An 18644-nucleotide genomic window follows, 5' to 3' on the forward strand; every position below is an offset into this window, starting at 1 on the left:
TTAGATTGAAGCATGTTTTTTTCTGAAATGGCTTCACAATTCTTAGCTGCTGTTGTTGAGGTTGGTGAACCTCAGACCATCTTTGCTTTGGAGAGACTTTTTCTATCATGCTCCTTTTCTACAGTCTTGTGACTTACCGTAGTTGAAAATTGAGCCTCCAGCTTTTTTCATACCTTTTAGTGTTTCTTACTTTTCAGCCTTTTGTTAAGTCTGTCCCAACTTTTCTGATGTGGTGTTGCCAGCAATTTCTAAATGAGTTTTTTTTTTTCAAATGAAGTGGAAAGCTGTCTAACTTTCACCTTTTGTTCTGTGTTGTATATTATGAATAAATTATGGCTATAAGATTTCCAAATCATTGTGTTCTTGTTTTCTTTACAATTTACAGTGTCCCAACTTTTGTGGAATTAGAATTGTCTTAAGTAATTTTACCTTCACCCATGACCGCACACCTGGGAGGGATCCGCCCAGCCAGGACAGGAAACCTACTGAAATAAAAGGGTGGTACTTTCCCCGATTCAGTTGGGTTTCCTGTCTTGACGGGAACCGTCGTGCTGAGACCTGGGCGGGTTGAAGATTTTATTTTTTATTTTATTCCTGCTTACCCACTCCAGTCTCTGTACTGGAAAAACAGGCACATGACTGTATGCCAGTCTTCTGGTGCTGAAGGCGCCGTCCATGCATCCAGAGGACCTTTATCGTATGCGCTGGCACAGATGTGGGCCAGGTCGGCTTTTCTGGATCCGCTGCGCCGCTCTCGGTCTTCAAGCCGCAGCTCCATAGTGACTTAGACTTCCGGGGGCGTGCTCCACTTGACATCATGGGGAAGGCACGCTGGTGAATGGGCATGCCTGAGTGACGTGGGAGGGCATTCGCCGGAAGCAATGTAACAGCGCCCTGGTCAAAAAAGCCGGCTGGGATGCCTGGAGACTTTGCGCGTCCTTGCGGTGGAGGGGGGAAATGGGTATTGTCGAGCACAGGAGGAGGCTGATCTGAGAAGTGGTGCAGTGGATCCCTCAAAAAATGGGGGATGACCACAGAAGAGGCGCTTATGTCCAAAGCTCCCAGTCATGGAGGATCCGAGAGGACAGCATTTGCAGCAGCAGTCATCAGTGCCTGATCAACAGCACAGATTGGGAAAATTGTGGTAAATTTCTGTGCTGCTGAATCACTAGAATTCCAGAATTATTCGTACATGTGGCTTTATTATTCTACGTGTTTGAGTTCAAGACTCCTTCAGGAAACACCACAGGAACATCAACATTTGTTGATGTAAACCATTCAGCTGCGGTGATGAAAGCTAAGTTTCCGAACACTAACTCCTCTGCTGACTTGACCTTTGGTAGAAGGGTGCTGCAAGCGGGGTCCCTCCCTAAGGTGTTTCAATTCTCCAAAAATCTCAGGTGTGCTTTCATGGTTGAAGGGAAGACACCAAGGTTACTTTTGCCAGTTTTTCCTGAACCCAGGACCACACCCGTATATTCTCTCCTCCCCCCTTCTCAACTTATGGGTGTGCACTATGGTTGGGGTGTTTATATAATGTGGTGTTGGCTATGCGTGTAATTTAACCGAGGTCCTCTCATGCTCTGTAACCCAACTGAAGTGGGGGAGAGGTACCACCCTTTTATTTCAGTAGGTTTCTTGTCCTGGCTGGGCAGATCCCTCTCAGGTGTGCAGTCATGGGTCCCGGGAAAAATGGCTACCGGTAAGTAACCTTGGTGAATTTTATCTATTTTCTGCTGTCTAAACTTGGTTTGCATCCTATAGTTAGAAAAATACAATAATTGAAAGTACAGAAAAAAATCATGTTAAAATGTGTTTTTAGGATTTGCAACAAGAGGTTACATTCTTACGAGCACAGTTCGCTGATAAGTGTGATTCGACTAGCCGAGAGAAGGCAGAACTAGAGAAGAAACTATGTGCTATGGAGTCTGAGAGTAGAGGCCTAAGGGAAGCAATGAAGGAAGCGGCTCAAAACCACTCTGAAGAAATGAAAAAGCAAGAAGAGCGTGTAAGTTCTTGTTTTTGTTTGTTTTCTTCTGCTTATATTCATTTCAGTCTCAAAGCTATGTTGTGAAAATGATGACTGTATTCTGGGGCAGGTAAAAGGAAGAGAGCGCCATATTAATTCCTTGAAGAAGAAATGTCAGAAAGAAGTAGAACAGAATAAAGAAAAGCAGCAGAAAATAGAGACATTGGAGCGATACATGGCCGATCTCCCCACAGCACAGGATCACGAAAAGCAAGTTATACAGGTAAGTTGTCACTCCATGTGCTTTAGAAACTTAAAGGGGTATTCCCATCTCCAAGATCCTATCCCGATATGTAGTAGGTGTCATTATAATAGCTTTTACCTCCAATTAGAAATGTAGTATAGTTATTCTGATTTGCTATGCCTCTTTCCTCGTGTGCAGGCATTGCAGGACCTTAGATATCTATGGTTTCGACCACTCATAGGGTATGTGCCCACATTGCAGAAAGTATGCAGAATTTTCCTGATCAAATCTGGACTCCCTTCGCAGTAAATCTGCTTGCGTTTTTATCGCGTATTTCTCGCGTTTTTTTTGTGGATTTTTAGCATTTTTGTTCAATGGTCCAAATACAATTCTATAGTGGCAAAACCGCTGATTTTCCGCAAAATTAATAAACATGCTGCGTTGCAGGATTGCATTAAAATAATGGGATGCGTAAAACCGCCGCAAAAGCGCTAAAAATCTGCAACTTGAGCACATAGCCTTAGGCTAGGTTCACATTGCGTTAAAGCAGCCTGTTCAACACATGCGTTAAATGGGCTGCGGTTAATGCAAGTTTCGACATGCCAGCACAGAAGAGCTAGCAGATGCGCTATCTGCGCTAGTGGTGATGGATCCCGAAATGCTGCAGCCCGCGTCCCAGGGTCCGTCACCCAATGATGGCACCCAATGACGGCACATCGCTAGCGCACAAACATTTTATTATTTTAGCTTTCGCTCAAATTCTCTTATGTACAGAGACTATAAATAAGAGAATTGGGCTTGGGGCTACACTGAAATACCATCAGAATTCTGCACTGTACTGAGCCACTTTGGAGTCTGAATAGGAAGCAAAACGGGATCATATGGCTAAGGCAAGCACCCAGCTTGCCTGATACGGATAGTACACTAGTAGTGATGATGTGTTAAACAAAATCCTTAATTTTATTCGCTCTTTTCATGCTGTATACTGTGTATGGAGTGGACTTGGGAGATAAGCCCACATTATACCTGTGATTTTTAGCTATATTCTGCAAAACTTATTATTTATTTTACAGCAGAAACGTCTTCATTCTAGAAAAATGTAGACTGTGTTCACATGTCTGGCATCTGCCTTCAACCACATTGCTGTAGTTTTAACAATTTAAATTCTGCTGTCAGATTAGTGGCATTTAAATTGTGAGTGCCCACCACTCAGTCATCAGCTTCCATAGGTTTCCTCCATCAAGATCGCAGTGAATGAGTGGGTTGCAATGGCAACCAAGAGCCATCTTGCTCCTCCAATAAAGCTTCGTTACAGGGTGAGCTTCAAAGAACTACTGTACTATTACCCTAGTACCATACTATTGCGGTAAATAGTATCATAGTTATTAAGGTTGAAGGAAGACTTTAAGTCCATCTAGTTCAACCCATAGCCTAGACTAACATGCCCTAACATGTTGATCCAGAGGAAGGCAAAAAAAAAAACCATGTGGCAAATAGTAAGCTCCACCTTGGGGGAAAAAATTCCTTCCCGACTCGCCATATATGGCAATCAGACTAGTTCCCTGGATCAACGCCCTATCAAGGAATCTAGTATATATACCCTGCAACATTAAACTTTTCAAAAAAGGTATCCAATCCCCTCTTAAATTTAAGTAATGAATCACTCATTACAGCATCATACAGCAGAGAGTTCCATAGTCTCACTGCTCTTAAGGTACCGTCACATTAAGCGACACTGCAGCGATATAGACAACGATGCCGATAAATGCAGCGTCGCTGTTTAGTCGTTGTGTGGTCGCTGGAGAGCTGTCACACAGACAGCTCTCCAGCGACCAACGATGCCGAAGTCCCTGGGTAACCAGGGTAAACATCGGGTTACTAAGCGCAGGGCCGCTTAGTAACCCGATGTTTACCCTGGTTACAAGTGAACACATCGCTGGATCGGCGTCACACACGCCAATTCAGCGATGTCAGCGGGTGATCCAGCGACGAAATAAAGTTCCAGACTTTCAGCTCCGACCAGCGATGTCACAGCAGGATCCTGATCGCTGCTGTGTGTCAAACACAATGATATCGCTATCCAGGACGCTGCAACGTCACGGATCGCTATCGTTATCGTTCTAAAGTTGCTCAGTGTGAAGGTACCTTTACAGTAAAGAATCCGCGTCTGTTATTATGCCTAAATTTTTTTTCCCCCAGACGTACAGGATGCCCCCTTGTCCCTGTCTCGGGTCCATGATTAAAAAGATCATCAGAAAGGTCTTTGTACTGTCCCCTCATATATTTATACATTAAAATAAGATCACCCCTTATCCTTTGTGTTTCCAAACTAAATAGCCCCAAGTGTAATAACCTATCTTGGTATTGCAGACCCCCCAGTCCTCTAATAACCATGGTCGCTCTTCTCTGCACCCGCTCCAGTTCAGCTATGTCTTTCTTATACACCGGAGACCAGAACTGTGCACAGTATTCTACGTGTGGTCGAACTAGTGACTTGTATAGAGGTAAAATTATGTTCTCCTCATGTGCATCTATGCCTCTTTTAATGCATCCCATTATTTTATTTGCCTTTGTAGCAGCTGCCTGACACTGGCCACTGAAGAGGAGTTTGTCATCCATACACCCAGGTCTTTTTCATTGACGGTTTTGCCGAGCGTTTTAGAATTAAGCACATAGTTATACATCTTATTACTTCTACCCAAGTGCATGACCTTACATTTATCGCCATTAAAGCTCATTTGCCATTTATCAGCCCAAGCTTCTAGTTTACATAAATCATCCTGTAATGTAAAATTGTCCTCCTCTGTATTGATTACCCTGCAGAGTTTAGTGTCATCTGCAAATATTAAAATTCTGCTCTGAATGCCCCCTACAAGGTCGTTAATAAATGTTAAAAAGAAGAGGGCCCAATACTGACTCCTGTGGTACCCCACTGCTAACCGCGACCCAGTCCGAGTGTGCTCCATTAATAACCACCCTTTTTTCCTATCCCTGAGCCAGCTCTTAACCCACTTACACATATTTTCCCCTATCCCCATTATTCTCATTTTATGTATCAACCTTTTGTGTGGCACCGTATCAAAAGCTTTTGACAAGTCCATATACACTACGTCCACTGCATTCCCTTGGTCCAGTCCAGAGCTTACTACTTCATAGAAGCTGATCAGATTATTCTGACATGAACGGTCCCTAGTAAACCCGTGCTGATACTGGGTCATGAGGTTATTCCTCTTCAGATACTCCAGTATAGCATCCCTTAGAATGCCCTCCAGGATTTTACCCACAGTGGAGGTTAAGCTTACTGGCATATAATTTCCGAGTTCAGTTTTGTCCCCTTTTTGAATATTGGCACCACATTTGCTATACGCCAGTCCTGTGGTACAGACCCTGTTATTATGGAGTCTTTAAAGATTAAAAATAATGGTCTATCAATGACTGTACTTAATTCCTGCAGTACTCGGGGGTGTATCCCATCCGGGCCCGGAGATTTGTCAATTTTAGTGATTTTTAGACGCCGACGTACTTCCTGCTGGGTTAAGCAGGTGACATTTAATGGGGAATTTTTATCACTAGTCATTTTGTCTGCCATGGGATTTTCTTGTGGAAATACTGATTGAGGAAAAAGCCAATATGCTGAATGACTTTTTTCATCTTCATCCACCATTTCACCCAGATTATTTTTAAGGGGGCCAACACTATCATTTTTTAGTATGTACAATCTTTCTCACCTTGAAAAAAATAAAAAAAATAAAGCATATTTGGTATCATCGTGCTCCATTGTCTGAACAATCAACATATTAAGTTGTTGAACTATACTAAATTCAGAAAAGATGAAGAAAAACCCAGAATTTCCAGGACGTCCTCCTGACAGCACCCTGGAGGACGTCCTCCTCCCCTTGCTGGGACAGGAAACACACGAGTTTAAAAGGTCAAGTCCCACCCACAGACCTCAGTGTTTTTCCTGTCCCTCCAAGGAAGGGACGCACGAGTGAGAAGCTGCGCAGGACTTACCGGAGCTCAGGGGGATCGTGCGGCTTGCCAATACCCTTCCCCCTGTCAAGAGGCTCAGGGCAGAAACCCTCCGGTGGGGGGTCCCTCTGCTCCAAAGACCAGGAGTGGGACGCGGCTCCTGGTGGCAGCCGCTCCTCCCGGTGGGAGGCTCTCGGCTGCGGACGCTATCCACGCGGTGTGCGGCCATCCTGGGCAGCGTGGTATCCAGAACGGCGTCTCCAGGCAGGAAGTCGTCAGAACGCGTCACTTCCGGTCCGTTGGCATTTCGTTACCGCTACTTCCGGTAACGCTGTATGTGCGGGGGGAAAGCGTGCAGTGAATCGCACAGCGGCAGAAGCGCTCCTGATCTGGCGCTGAGAGCTGCGGGGACCTGCTACCCTCATCATGGAAGCAAGCACTCCAACCGAGGAGGGGGTAAGTGCGCATGGCGCAAGTTCCCCTATCTATATGCAGAAGCAGGCTCACCCCAGTGCTTATCCCTTCTTATGTCATTTAAGGATAAGGGAAACCCCGCGGGTCCTCCTGTTCAGATTAAGAAATCCGGCAAGGCATCTGGGAAATCCTTTAGATGTCCACTTTGTAATATGAAGCTCCCGGACTCCCATGGGAAATCCTTATGCGGGGACTGCACAGCTAAGGTCGTAAGGGACGAGCAACCCACACTGCTGGCTGAAATGAGATCCCTTATACGTGAAGAAGTACAAGCTTCTTTGTCCACCATGGTGCAGAAATCCAGTCCTATCCCCAGCCGTAAGCGGGCCAGACGGGAGCAGGATTTAAGAGAACAGGAGGTTACTTCTGAGGACAAGTCTAACTCAGAGGACTTTGTCTCAGAGGAAGAGGGAGAGCTTCCGTCAGGAAGCCAAGATTATCAAAGAAAATACCTCTTCCAGGCAGAAGACACAAATGATCTGGTGCAGGCGGTGCGATGCACTATGCAAATAGAGGAGACATCTAAACCACAGACCAGGCAGGACTTGATGTTTGGGGGACTTATGTCACGTCAGCAGACAGTATTTCCGGTTAGCGAGCACATTAAGGCCATGATTCTGGAAGAATGGAAAGAGGCAGAACGCCGGCTGGTGTTATCCAAGGACTTTAAAGCTCGTCTACCTTATGAGCCTGAAGACATAAAATTATGGGACGAAGTTCCTAAAATAGACGTTCCTGTGGCAAAGGTGGCTAAGAAAACGGCCATACCTTTTGAGGACTCATCAAACCTGCGCGATCCTATGGATAGGAAGGCTGACATATTGTTAAAAAGAGCCTGGGAATCTTCTGCGGCTCTAATAAAAAAAAATATAGCTGCTACTTCGGTAGCTCGGTCTATGTACCTATGGATGGGTCAATTGGAGGAGCACCTATCCAATAAGACCCCGAGATCCGAAATCATAAATTCTCTTCCTATAATGAAATCTGCCACGGCTTATCTGTCTGATATGACTGCTGAGTCAGTCAGATTTTCGGCCAGATGCAGTTCCTAATCTAACGCGGCTAGGAGGGCGGTCTGGCTAAGGTCCTGGTCAGGGGATAATGCTTCTAAATCTAAATTATGTTCAATTCCCTTCTCAGGTGAAAGGGTTTTTGGACCCTCTCTGGATACTATTCTGGAGTCAGCCTCCGACAAAAAGAAGGGGTTTCCAGAGGAGAAATCTAAGAAGCCCCAGTCCTTTCGGAGAGGATTCCCCTTCAGAAGGCAGTCTGAGTTTAGAGGAGGCAGATCCAATAGAGGATCTTATAGGGGCTCCCGTAGCCAGGGCTATAAAAACAGAGGTTTCTTCTTCAGCCCTTCCTCAAAATCTAAATCGCAATGACGCCAGTCTTATAGGGGGTCGGCTCCGCCAATTTTCGCACAATTGGGCCCGGATCACCCAAAATCAGTGGGTCCTTCGGACCATCTCAGAAGGCTACAATATCGAGTTCTACTCCCCCCCCCCCCCACCAGACAGATTCATCAGTCCTACGGTAGTATCGCGAGACTCTCCCATGTTGATAGACCTAATGGAGATGCTCTCCTCAGAGGTCATAATTCCAGTACCATCTCTGGAAATAGGCCTGGGGCATTACTCCTCCCTTTTTTCCATAATGAAACCGTCCGGCGAATCTCGCACTATAATAAATCTGAAACCTCTGAATGCCTGGGTCAGGTACAAGAGGTTTCGTATGGAATCCATCCGTTCGGCAATACTCCTAATAGATCAGAATGCTGTGATGTGCACTCTAGATCTAAAGAGTGCCTATTATCAGGTTCCCGTCCACCCTTCTTCTCAGAGGCTTCTGAGGTTTGCGGTAGTTCTGCCGTCCGGGACCTGTCACTTCCAGTTTCAGTGCCTTCCATTTGGTCTTGCCTCAGCACCTCGTATCTTCACAAAGCTGGTGTCGGAGATTGTCGCTTTCCTAAGAAATCAGGGGATCAGAATAATCCCTTATCTAGACGACTTTCTCCTGGTGGCAAGAACGCCAGAAATTCTATCAGACCACAGGAACCGAACTATTTCGGTGATGGAAGAACTTGGTTGGGTCATAAATTGGCGAAAATCCGATTTAACTCCAGAGTGCAGGAAGACTTTTCTGGGAGTATGTCTGGATTCAATGAACAGAATATCCCTCTTACCCGAGTGCAAGCTGATTGCAATACAGTCTCAGATTCGGCTCCTGCTGGAGCACAGGGTGACAACAAGGACGGCCATGCGAGTCCTCGGCCTAATGACGGCCTGTATTCCGTGCGTAAGATGGGCTCAGTTCCATTCAAGACCACTGCAGAAATTGATTCTTTCCAGATGGGACAGGAGTCTGTCTTCTCTGGACATTACTTTAGAACTATCACATCGTGTAAGAAGGTCTCTCCTCTGGTGCTAAAGAAAAGGCCCTTCATTCGCTGGATGTCAGGCAGGCAGTTCTAGACTACCTGGCAGCCACCAACGCTTGGCGCATTGACCCAAACCTATTCATTTTGTATGGGGGCAAGAATAGGGGTAAAAAACCTCTAAGGCCTCTATTGCATGGTGGATCACGTCGGTAATCTCTGAGGCCTACCAATCTGAAGGGCTCTCTCCTCCGGAGGGTCTCCATGTACATTCGACTAGAGGGATAGCTACTTCTTGGGCAGAGAGGGCAGGCGCCTCTCTAGAACAGATTTGTAAGGCCGCGACATGGGCTAGTGCCAATACCTTTTGCAAACACTATAAACTTGATGTTTTGTCTGGTCAGCATACTGCATTTGGGAGAAAGGTTCTCCAAGCGGTAATCCCACCCTGAGGAGGTGCTTTGGTACTCTCCAGGGTGCTGTCAGGAGGACGTCCTGGAAAATAGGTATTAAGCTTACCGTTAATGATGTTTCCAGGAGTCCATCCTGACAGCACGGGTAGTTCCCTCCCTGTATTATATTATGCATGGTATTCTAGCATGTTTGTAACCTATTCCTAGCATATGATGTAATATGTTCCTGGTTATAATGTAATATGTTTGTTACCATTAAACAAAATTTTTTCTGCATTTCCTTGACGCGGTTCTTGTTACAACACTGAGGTCTGTGGGTGGGACTTGACCTTTTAAACTCGTGTGTTTCCTGTCCCAGCAAGGGGAGGAGGACGTCCTCCAGGGTGCTGTCAGGATGGACTCCTGGAAACATCATTAACGGTAAGCTTAATACCTATTTTTGTTTATTTTGTTTTTGTTTTTTGTTTTTTTTTTGGGGGGGGGGGGGAAGCACAACTTTGATAGCTTTTTATTGTAGTTTTTTTTCTATTTATAAAAATGTCAGTTCAGCGCAGAAAAAAAAACACGCCCTCACACAGCTCCATGGATAGAAAAATAAAGAAAAAAATTTTTATAAAGCAACCATGAATTGTAGATACAGATGCTTCTCACAAAATCAGAATATCATCAAAGTTAATTTCAGTTCTTCAATACAAAAAGTGAAACTCATATATTATATAGTCATTACAAACCGAGTGATCTATTTCAAGTGTTTACGGTATTTCTGTTAATGTTGATGATTATAGCTTACAGCCAATGAAAACCCAAAAGTCATCACTAAAATAGAATACTTTATAACACCAGCTTTAAAAATAATTTTAAAATCCGAAATTTTGGCCTACTGAAATGTATGTTTAGTAAATGCACTCAATACTTGGTCGGGGCTCCTTTTGCATCAATTACTGCATCATGCGGCGTGGCATGGAGGCAATCAGCCTGTGGCACTGCTGAGGTGTTATGGAAACCCAGGTTGCTTTGATAGCTGCCTTCAGCCTCCTCTTGACAATGCCCCATAGATTCTCTATGGGGCTAAGGGTCAGGTGAGTTTGCTGGCCAATCAAGCACAGTAATACTGTTGTTTTTAAACCAGGTATTGATGCTTTTGGCAGTGTGGACAGGTGCCAAGTCCTGCTGGAGAATGAAATTTCCATCTCCAAAAAGCTTATCAGCAGAGGGAAGCATGAAGTGCACTAAAATTTCCAGTTAGACAGCTGCACTGACTTTGGTCTTGATAAATCAGTGTACCTACACCAGCAGATGACATGGCTCCCCAAACCATCACTGATTGTGGAAATTTCACACTAGACCTCAAGCAGCTTGGATTGTGTGCCTCTCCCCTCTTCCTCCAAACTCTGGGATCTTGATTTCCAATTGAAATGCAACATTTACTTTAATCTTAAAACACCTTGGACCACTGAGCAACAATCCAGTTCCTTCTCTCCATGGCCCAGGTAAAACACGTCTGGCATTATCTAGTGGTCATGAGTGGCTTGACACACAATCCTTTCCAGGCTGCAGTTATCCAAGTTGTTTGTGCACCTTTTTCTACCACACTTTTTTTCCTTCCACTCAACTTTCCATTAATATGCTTGGATACAACACTCTGTGAACAGCCAGCTTCTTTAGTAATGACTTTTTGTGGCTTACCCTCCTTGTGGGGTGTCGATGATTGCCTTTTGGACATCTGTCAAGTCAGCAGTCTTCCCCATTATTGTGGAGACTACTGAAACAATCTAAAGGACCCTTTTTAAGTGCTTAGGAAGCCTTTGCATTGTTTATAATTATTCTAATTTACTGAGATAATGACATTGGGTTTTCATTGTCTGTAAGCCATAATCTTCAACATTAACAGAAATAAACACTTGAAATAGATCACACTGTAATGACTCATTATATAGAGTTTCACTTTTTTTGTAATGAAGAACTGAAATTACATCAAAAAGTTATCACCTGTACTACAAATCATTGACCGTGTAAAAAATAGTCATTTCAAATGTTGTCAGTTTTTATTTTTGGGAGCGGAGTTTCTTTTTTAGGCTTAATCCCTCCAAAATAGAAGTTATTCCTTATCCAAAGGATCATTCCGAACCCCCCCAAAAAAACAAATCCCACGAACCTATAGCAATCCTAACATCAGCTCTGGAAACCTGAGAAGTGGACCCTGCAGCCCTGTCTCTAATAGACTGATGGTTCACATTCGTGACATCTGTAACATTAATTGACTACTAGACTGCTGGAAATAGCTGAGAGGTGGACTCAACAGTCCCACAGATATTGAGCAGATTGTAGGTTTTCTCAGGCTAACAGAGCTCCAGTCTTGGGCTCGCTGGCAGTTCATAAGTGTTTTGTATGGGTGAGGGAATAACTCCCGAGTTGTAATTTTGAATGACCACATTCATTTCATCATAACCTCACAATATTACTTTCCCTTCACCCATAACGGCACATCTAAGAGAGGGATCCACCCCGCAAGAACAGGAAACATTCGGAAATAAAAGGGAGGTTACTCTCTCCCCACATCCGTTGGTTTCCTGTCCTTGATGGGAACTTTGTGCTGATATACAGCAGCGAAGATGAAAGAAAAAGCTTACCCAGCCCTGTCATGGTGTCCGGAAGAGCAGACTGCGTGCCTTTGGCGCCGGCCTTCAGGTACGTTATTTTATTTATTTTTTTTAAACTAGTTTTATTGAAGGATTCCACAAAATAAGGTAACAAACATATGATATCGCGGCATATCATCAAAATAATCCACATCTCAAAATTAAACTGACATAGATATGACAGAATACCTTCAATAATAAAATATATAAACAAACAAATAAAACATAGCATTCAATATAATACATTTTCCAAGCACTGCACTTCCTAATCAATGGGTCTCCAATGAATGGTATATCAAATCACATTATAATAGATATTGTTATTATTATTATTAATAATCCCACATAGATCGTCGCGTTCTCAATCTCAAATCAGGGGTGACAATATCGCGAGATTGAGGAGGCCAGAGCGCCGGGAGCCAGGTGCGGTAGTGGCGAGTCGCACCACTTTTCCCAAATCTTCTGAAATTTTTAAGGACATCCTCTGTTCCTGCATAGTACATTTTCATAAGGTATTACATCATTCACAAGTTTCTTCCATTGATTAATCAAAGGAGTTCCCCCCCTCCATCCATCTCAGAACTATCGCTTTCCTAGCCGTAAATAGTTTCCCTAAGAAATATTCTATCATGGTGGTTCCACATCTCCTCATCTACGGCCCCGAGAATACACAATTCTTGTCTACATTCGATCGGTATCATCAGTATCCGCTCCAGTGTGTCTACAACCTCAGACCAATATCGCCGTATATTCCTGCAGTTCCAAATGAGGTGCCAGAAGTCCGCTCCGGATTCCCCACATCTGTGACAGTCATCAGTCGCCCCTCTACCAAATTTATGCAATCTACTTGGGGTCAGGTAGGACTGATGGAGAATATACAACTGTATTAATTTATTATTTGCAGTAGGTGACACCATCGTGTGTGCTTCTAGGTTATCACTCCACTGACCATCAGTGATAAATAGGATCAGCTGCCGCCACTTACTCTCCACAGCGAGCTAAGTAGATGGGATTTTAGAGTTCAGCAGAAAGGTATAAAGGGAGGATATTACTCCTATGGGTCCTTGGGTCAAGCTTCAGGTACAATTAAAGCACCATTCACGGGTCCCATTGCGTATCCCACAACAGAATCCGGCACCCTTAAGTGACAGCGGGTGGAGAGTGATCTTCGTGAATGTCACTATTTGTTAATAGGCCCCTTATTGTTTGTTTAAATCATTAGGCGAGGTCTAGAAAACTATGCCAAAAAAAGCTAGCTGTGGACTTGCAGAAAGATGTCTGTTCAGACTGCATCCACAGGACTATTAGCGAGGAGACCTATGACTTTGCAGCAAGCCTTAAGGCTATGTGTACACGTTGCGGATTAGGCTTAGGAATTTCTGGTGCAGATTCTGCCTCTCCTGACAGAAAACGCACCTGCGGATTTGTCGCGTTTTTTTGTGCGGATCCGCAGCGTTTTTGTGCGTTTTTGCTGCGTGGTTTTTTGCGCATTTGCTGCAGTTTTACCCCGGCGGATTTCTATAATGGAATGGATACAAAAACGCTGCAGATCCGCAAAAAAGTGACATGCTACTTCTTTTAAACCGCAGCGTTTTCGCAGTGGATTTTCCGCAACGTGTGCACAGCTTTTTTTTTTTTTCTCATTGATTTACATTGTACTGAAAATAAATTGCGGATCTGCAGTGTTTCTGCACCGCAAAAAACGCTGCGGATCTGCAGAGAATCCGCAATGTGTGCACATAGCCTTAGTCTGTTATCAGATCTGAAGTGGAAGGCTCCCTAAAAACCCTATTAAAAAAAAGTTAGGGACGTTTCTTCTGACTCATATCCATTTTCTGGAAGGACAATACCATAGCGAGTCCTCATCCTCCTTGGACAGTGACATGGGGGTCAGATCGTGCTTTCGGGTTGAGGATACAGATAAGCTACTTAAAGGCATTAGATCAACAATGGGCTAGAAGGTGGAGAAGACTGCTAAATCCTTGATGTATGAAGGGTTAGAGGGCAAAAAGTAACTACTTTTCGGGTCAATAGTAAGATCCATGGACTCCTTTTTTTAGAGTTTGGAGGAAATTGGAGAAAACTGGTGCTTTGTACTCATCCTTGAAAAGGAGATACCCTTTTGAGGAAAAAGATTTAGTCATGGGAAAAGGTACTTAGGATCGATGGTACGCTTTTAAGATCATCAGAGGTCAGCTCTACCCTTTGAGGTTTCAGGGGTTCTCAGAGATCCGTTGGGTAAAAAGGTAGAAGCATATCTAAGGCACACATGGGAAGTGGCAGCAGGTGGGGTCTGAAGCCGTGATTGCCAAAACTTGTACCACCCGCTCCCATTATGATTTGGCTGCAACAGCTGGAGTAACAGCTCAAAAATAAAACCATGATTTAAAATTTTGTCTAACCTGCCCTTCTTGTACGGAGCCGCAGTATTCCTAGCGGACTCATCCGCTGACTCTGTGAAATGAGTGGATTGGTCTGCCAGAATGTCAAATACAACAAGACGTGCCTTATGATTCATGAGCTGTCCAGGAGATCTACAATTAAAAAATAAACTATGCTGTATACCATGTGATGGCCAATGTTTGTTTGGGAAAAAGTTGGACGACATCCTAGAAAGAGCTGGGGACCAGAAAAAGCTTTCCGGGATCTTCAGGAGATTTGAGGAAGACTTCTTTTTGGAGGGGAAAAAAATAGTAGGGGACGTCATCAAGGGAGAAAAAGTGGGAATTTAAGAATGATAGACTGAGTTCATGTTCCCCGGTCCCTCCTGCGCTTCCAAAAAATGCTCACCATGACACCAGGCCAGCAGTAGGGTGAAGGCTTGCTTTCTTCATTCAGTCCTGGGAGGACATCTCCAGCACTTGGTATAGTAAGGAGACCTGTAAATAGAATTCTACCATATGCTGCTTCAATCTTTTGTAATCACCCACATCAGAAGATCAGCTGAAGAACAGCTTGCCCTAGAGACAGATCTTGGGCTTAGTAGAGAAGCAGGTTCTATGCGACATCTCGGACAAACAAAAAGGGGATCTGATTTCCCCCCCTTTCTTCTTGTTTAAAAAAACAAAAAGATGGCTCATTCAGGACTATAATCAATCTGAAGAGTCTCAATCGCTGGATAAAAAGAAATCACACTTTCAACATTGAATCTCTGAATACGGCCATAAAACTTCTTCACCACAATTTTTATGGTGGTTGTCGTTTTTTTTTTTTTTTTTTTTTTTAAAGGTTGCTTACTATCAAATCCCGAGCCATCCAGACCATCAGCGATACCGAAGAGTGGCCCTACACATACAAGGAAGGATTAGACATTATCAATTCAGAGCCCCTCCATTCGGGTTGTCGGTAGCTTCAAGGGTCTTCACCAAGTTAATAGCAGAGATGACAGCCTTTCTACGCATCTGTAACAGTTATAGTTCCTTACCTAGACCACTTCCTCATAGTAGGAAAATCAGAGGACCACTGTGCTATACAGTTGAAAGAAGTGACATTCATCTTACAAAATCTGGATGGTTAACACTCAAAGGCTAAAACCTGTAAGAGTTCTGCATTCTAAATTTCAGATTTGTTTCTTACCCCAGGACAAGGTTGTAACCCTGGCCTTGGCAGCCATAGAGCTTCCAAAGATGGCCTTAGGGAAAGCTATGTCCTTGTTGGTAATCGTAACATCTTGCATCCCAGGAGTCAGATGGGCCCAGTTCCACACTAGACAGCTTCAGTGGGAAATCCTGTCTGTGCAAAGATTTCTAAAAGGGTATTTAGAAGGAAATTTGGAACTGTCTTTAGAGGTAAGAAACTCCCTCTCATGGTTGACAGGGCAAATTTAACACCAGGAGTCCAATGGGTGAGGCTAATAAACAACATAACAAACGATGCGGGCAACTCGGAATGGGGGGGCACACCTGAGGAGTCATACAATTCAGGGGTCTTGGACGCTCCCCGATTAAAGGAAAGTCATTAATCCTAAAAGAATAGTGGGCGGTGAGAGGTTTTAGAGTGCTTTCTTTCTCTCCTCCTGGGTCACCATGTCTGAGTTATGTTGGACAACCGAGCTACGGTGGCATATGTCAACCACCATGGGTGGACAAGGTCTCACTCCTTAATGGAAGTCGTGAACAAATTATTTCAGGTAGCAGAGCAACATCTGATATCCCTTACAGCACTGCACATAAGGGGAGCAGAAAACTCCAAGGTAGACTTCCTAAGACAGTGTGGAATTTGAAAAGGCAGTATTGAGTAACAGTGTTTTCTCCAGGGTTGGTTTTTGCCTTGCTAAGAAGTACAAAGCCTAGAACGAGAATTTATGGTAGGACATGGAAATAATTCTTGGGATTTTCAGGGAAGGCATTAGGTCAAAAGCCTCCTGTTGGACCCATCCTAGAGTTATTTCTGACTGGGTTCAAACTGGGGTTAGCTAATGGTACTTTTAAGGTCCCAGTATCCGCTTTGGGGGCATTATGTACTTGTAACCTTACGGCCAATAAGTGGATATCAAGGTTTATAAAATCCTGTGATGTGTTCAGACCAGTCCCAATCACTGGGATCCCCCATGGTATCTAAACCTTGTGCTAGAAGCATTGACCAAAGACCCATTTGAACCCGTGCAGGAGTTGTCTGCTAAGTATCTTACCCTCAAAATGATTATATTGGTAGCTTTGACATCAGCCCATAGGATGAGTGATATACCGGCCCTTTCTACAAACCCTCCTTATACATATAGTACAGACCAAAAGTTTGGACACACCTTCTCATTTAAAGATTTTTCTGTATTTTCATAACTATGAAAATTGTACATTCACACTGAATTCATCAAAACTATGAATTAACACATGTGGAATTATATACTTAACAAAAAAGTGTGAAACAACTGAAAATGTCTTATATTCTAGGTTCTTCAAAGTAGCCACCTTTTGCTTTGATGACTGCTTTGCACACTCTTGGCATTCACTTGATGAGCTTCAAGAGGTAGTCACCGGGAATGGTTTTCACTTCACAGGTGTGCCCTGTCAGGTTTAATAAGTGGGATTTCTTGCCTTATAAATGGGTTGGGACCATCAGTTGTGTTGTGCAGAAGTCTGGTGGATACACAGCTGATAGTCCTTTATCACATATATACATATATAAATCTATATAATTGTCTAAGGGGTACTTCCGTCTGTTTGTCTGTAACGGAAATCCTGGGTCGCTGCCGGCCACGTTTGACAGCGGCATTTAACTAGTTAATGGCGGGTGGATTGCGATTCCACTCGCTGCTATTGTAGGCACATGTCAGCTGTACAAAACAGCTGACATGTCTCAGCTTTGATGCAAGTTCACCGACAGAGCCCACATTAAAACAGGGGAACTGACCTCGGACGTACTATCCCGTTTGAGGTCAGAAAGGGGTTAAAGAAACTAGATGGTGAGCAGCCTTACAAATTTGATCAGTCGATAACTCCACTTTTTCTGTCCAGGAGGTTGCCACAGCACTGGTGGAGTGAGCCTTGATGCAGTCGGGTATCAGAGCACCACTAGCATTGTAGGCTAATGGCCTCCCTAATCCATCTTGCAACGGTGTTTTTTGTTATATCGTTACCCTTCCAACTACCCTAAAAGGCTACAAACAGGGACTGGGCTTTCCTCCACTGGGAGGTCATAGACATATACTGGAATAGTGCCCTTCTAACATCAAGATTCTGAAATTTCTCCTCCACTGAATTCTCAGGGTTATTACAAAAAGGTGGGCAGGATAATTTCTTGACTCATGAAATTTTACCTTCCTTTGGAAGATAAGCCGGGTCAGGTCTTAATACGACCATCCTCATATCTACAGTACAGACCAAAAGTTTGGACACACCTTCTCATTTCAAGATTTTTCTGATGGTCGCAACCCCATTTATAAGGCAAGAAATCCCACTTATTAAACCTGACAGGGCACACCTGTAAAGTGAAGACCATTTCCGGTGACTACCTCTTGAAGCTCATCAAGAGAATGCCAAGAGTGTGCAAAGCAGTCATCAAAGCAAAAGGTGGCTACTTTGAAGAACCTAGAATATAAGACATAATTTCAGTTGTTTCACACTTTTTTGTTAAGTATATAATTCCACATGTGTTAATTCATAGTTTGGATGCCTTCAGTGTGAATGTACAATTTTCATAGTGATGAAAATACAGAAAAATCTTTAAATGAGAAGGTGTGTTCAACCTTTTGGTCTGTACTGTATATAGAGTGCCTACCACTGCTACCTGCCCCTATATATTCCACCACTACCTGCCTCCATATATACTACCTACCACTGCTACCTGTGTGTGTATTCTAATCCTGTCCTGTGTGATGCTGACTGGTGAGTCGGGTATCTAATCCTGTCTCGGGTATCTAAACCTGTCTTGGGTAGCAGACAGTGGCGGCACTTGGGCAACACGGTGGCGCAGTGGTTAGCATTGCAGCCTTGCATCGCTGGAGTCCTGGGTTCAAACCCCACCAAGGACAACATCTGCAAAGAGTTTGTATGTTCTCTCCGTGTTTGCGTGGGTTTCCTCCAGGTACTCCAGTTTCCTCCCACATTCCAAAGACATACTGATA

General features: G+C 43.9%; 1 protein-coding gene across 2 annotated transcripts in view; it reads left to right on the forward strand.

Annotated features, from left to right (window-relative positions):
* CEP85 (centrosomal protein 85) overlaps positions 1-18644 on the forward strand; it is a 124658-nt gene that overhangs the window by 80822 nt on the left and 25192 nt on the right. The window contains exons 7-8 of one of the 2 annotated variants that reach the window (XM_069761746.1): positions 1823-2008; positions 2100-2252. The exons of the other annotated variant lie outside the window; for it this stretch is intronic. Coding sequence (XP_069617847.1) covers positions 1823-2008; positions 2100-2252 — 339 coding nt within the window. The remainder of the gene's footprint in view (positions 1-1822; positions 2009-2099; positions 2253-18644) is intronic. 2 annotated transcript variants of the gene reach the window in all.

The sequence above is a fragment of the Ranitomeya imitator genome, chromosome 3, assembly GCF_032444005.1.
Source record: "Ranitomeya imitator isolate aRanImi1 chromosome 3, aRanImi1.pri, whole genome shotgun sequence".
In the NCBI taxonomy this organism is placed as follows: domain Eukaryota; kingdom Metazoa; phylum Chordata; class Amphibia; order Anura; family Dendrobatidae; genus Ranitomeya; species Ranitomeya imitator.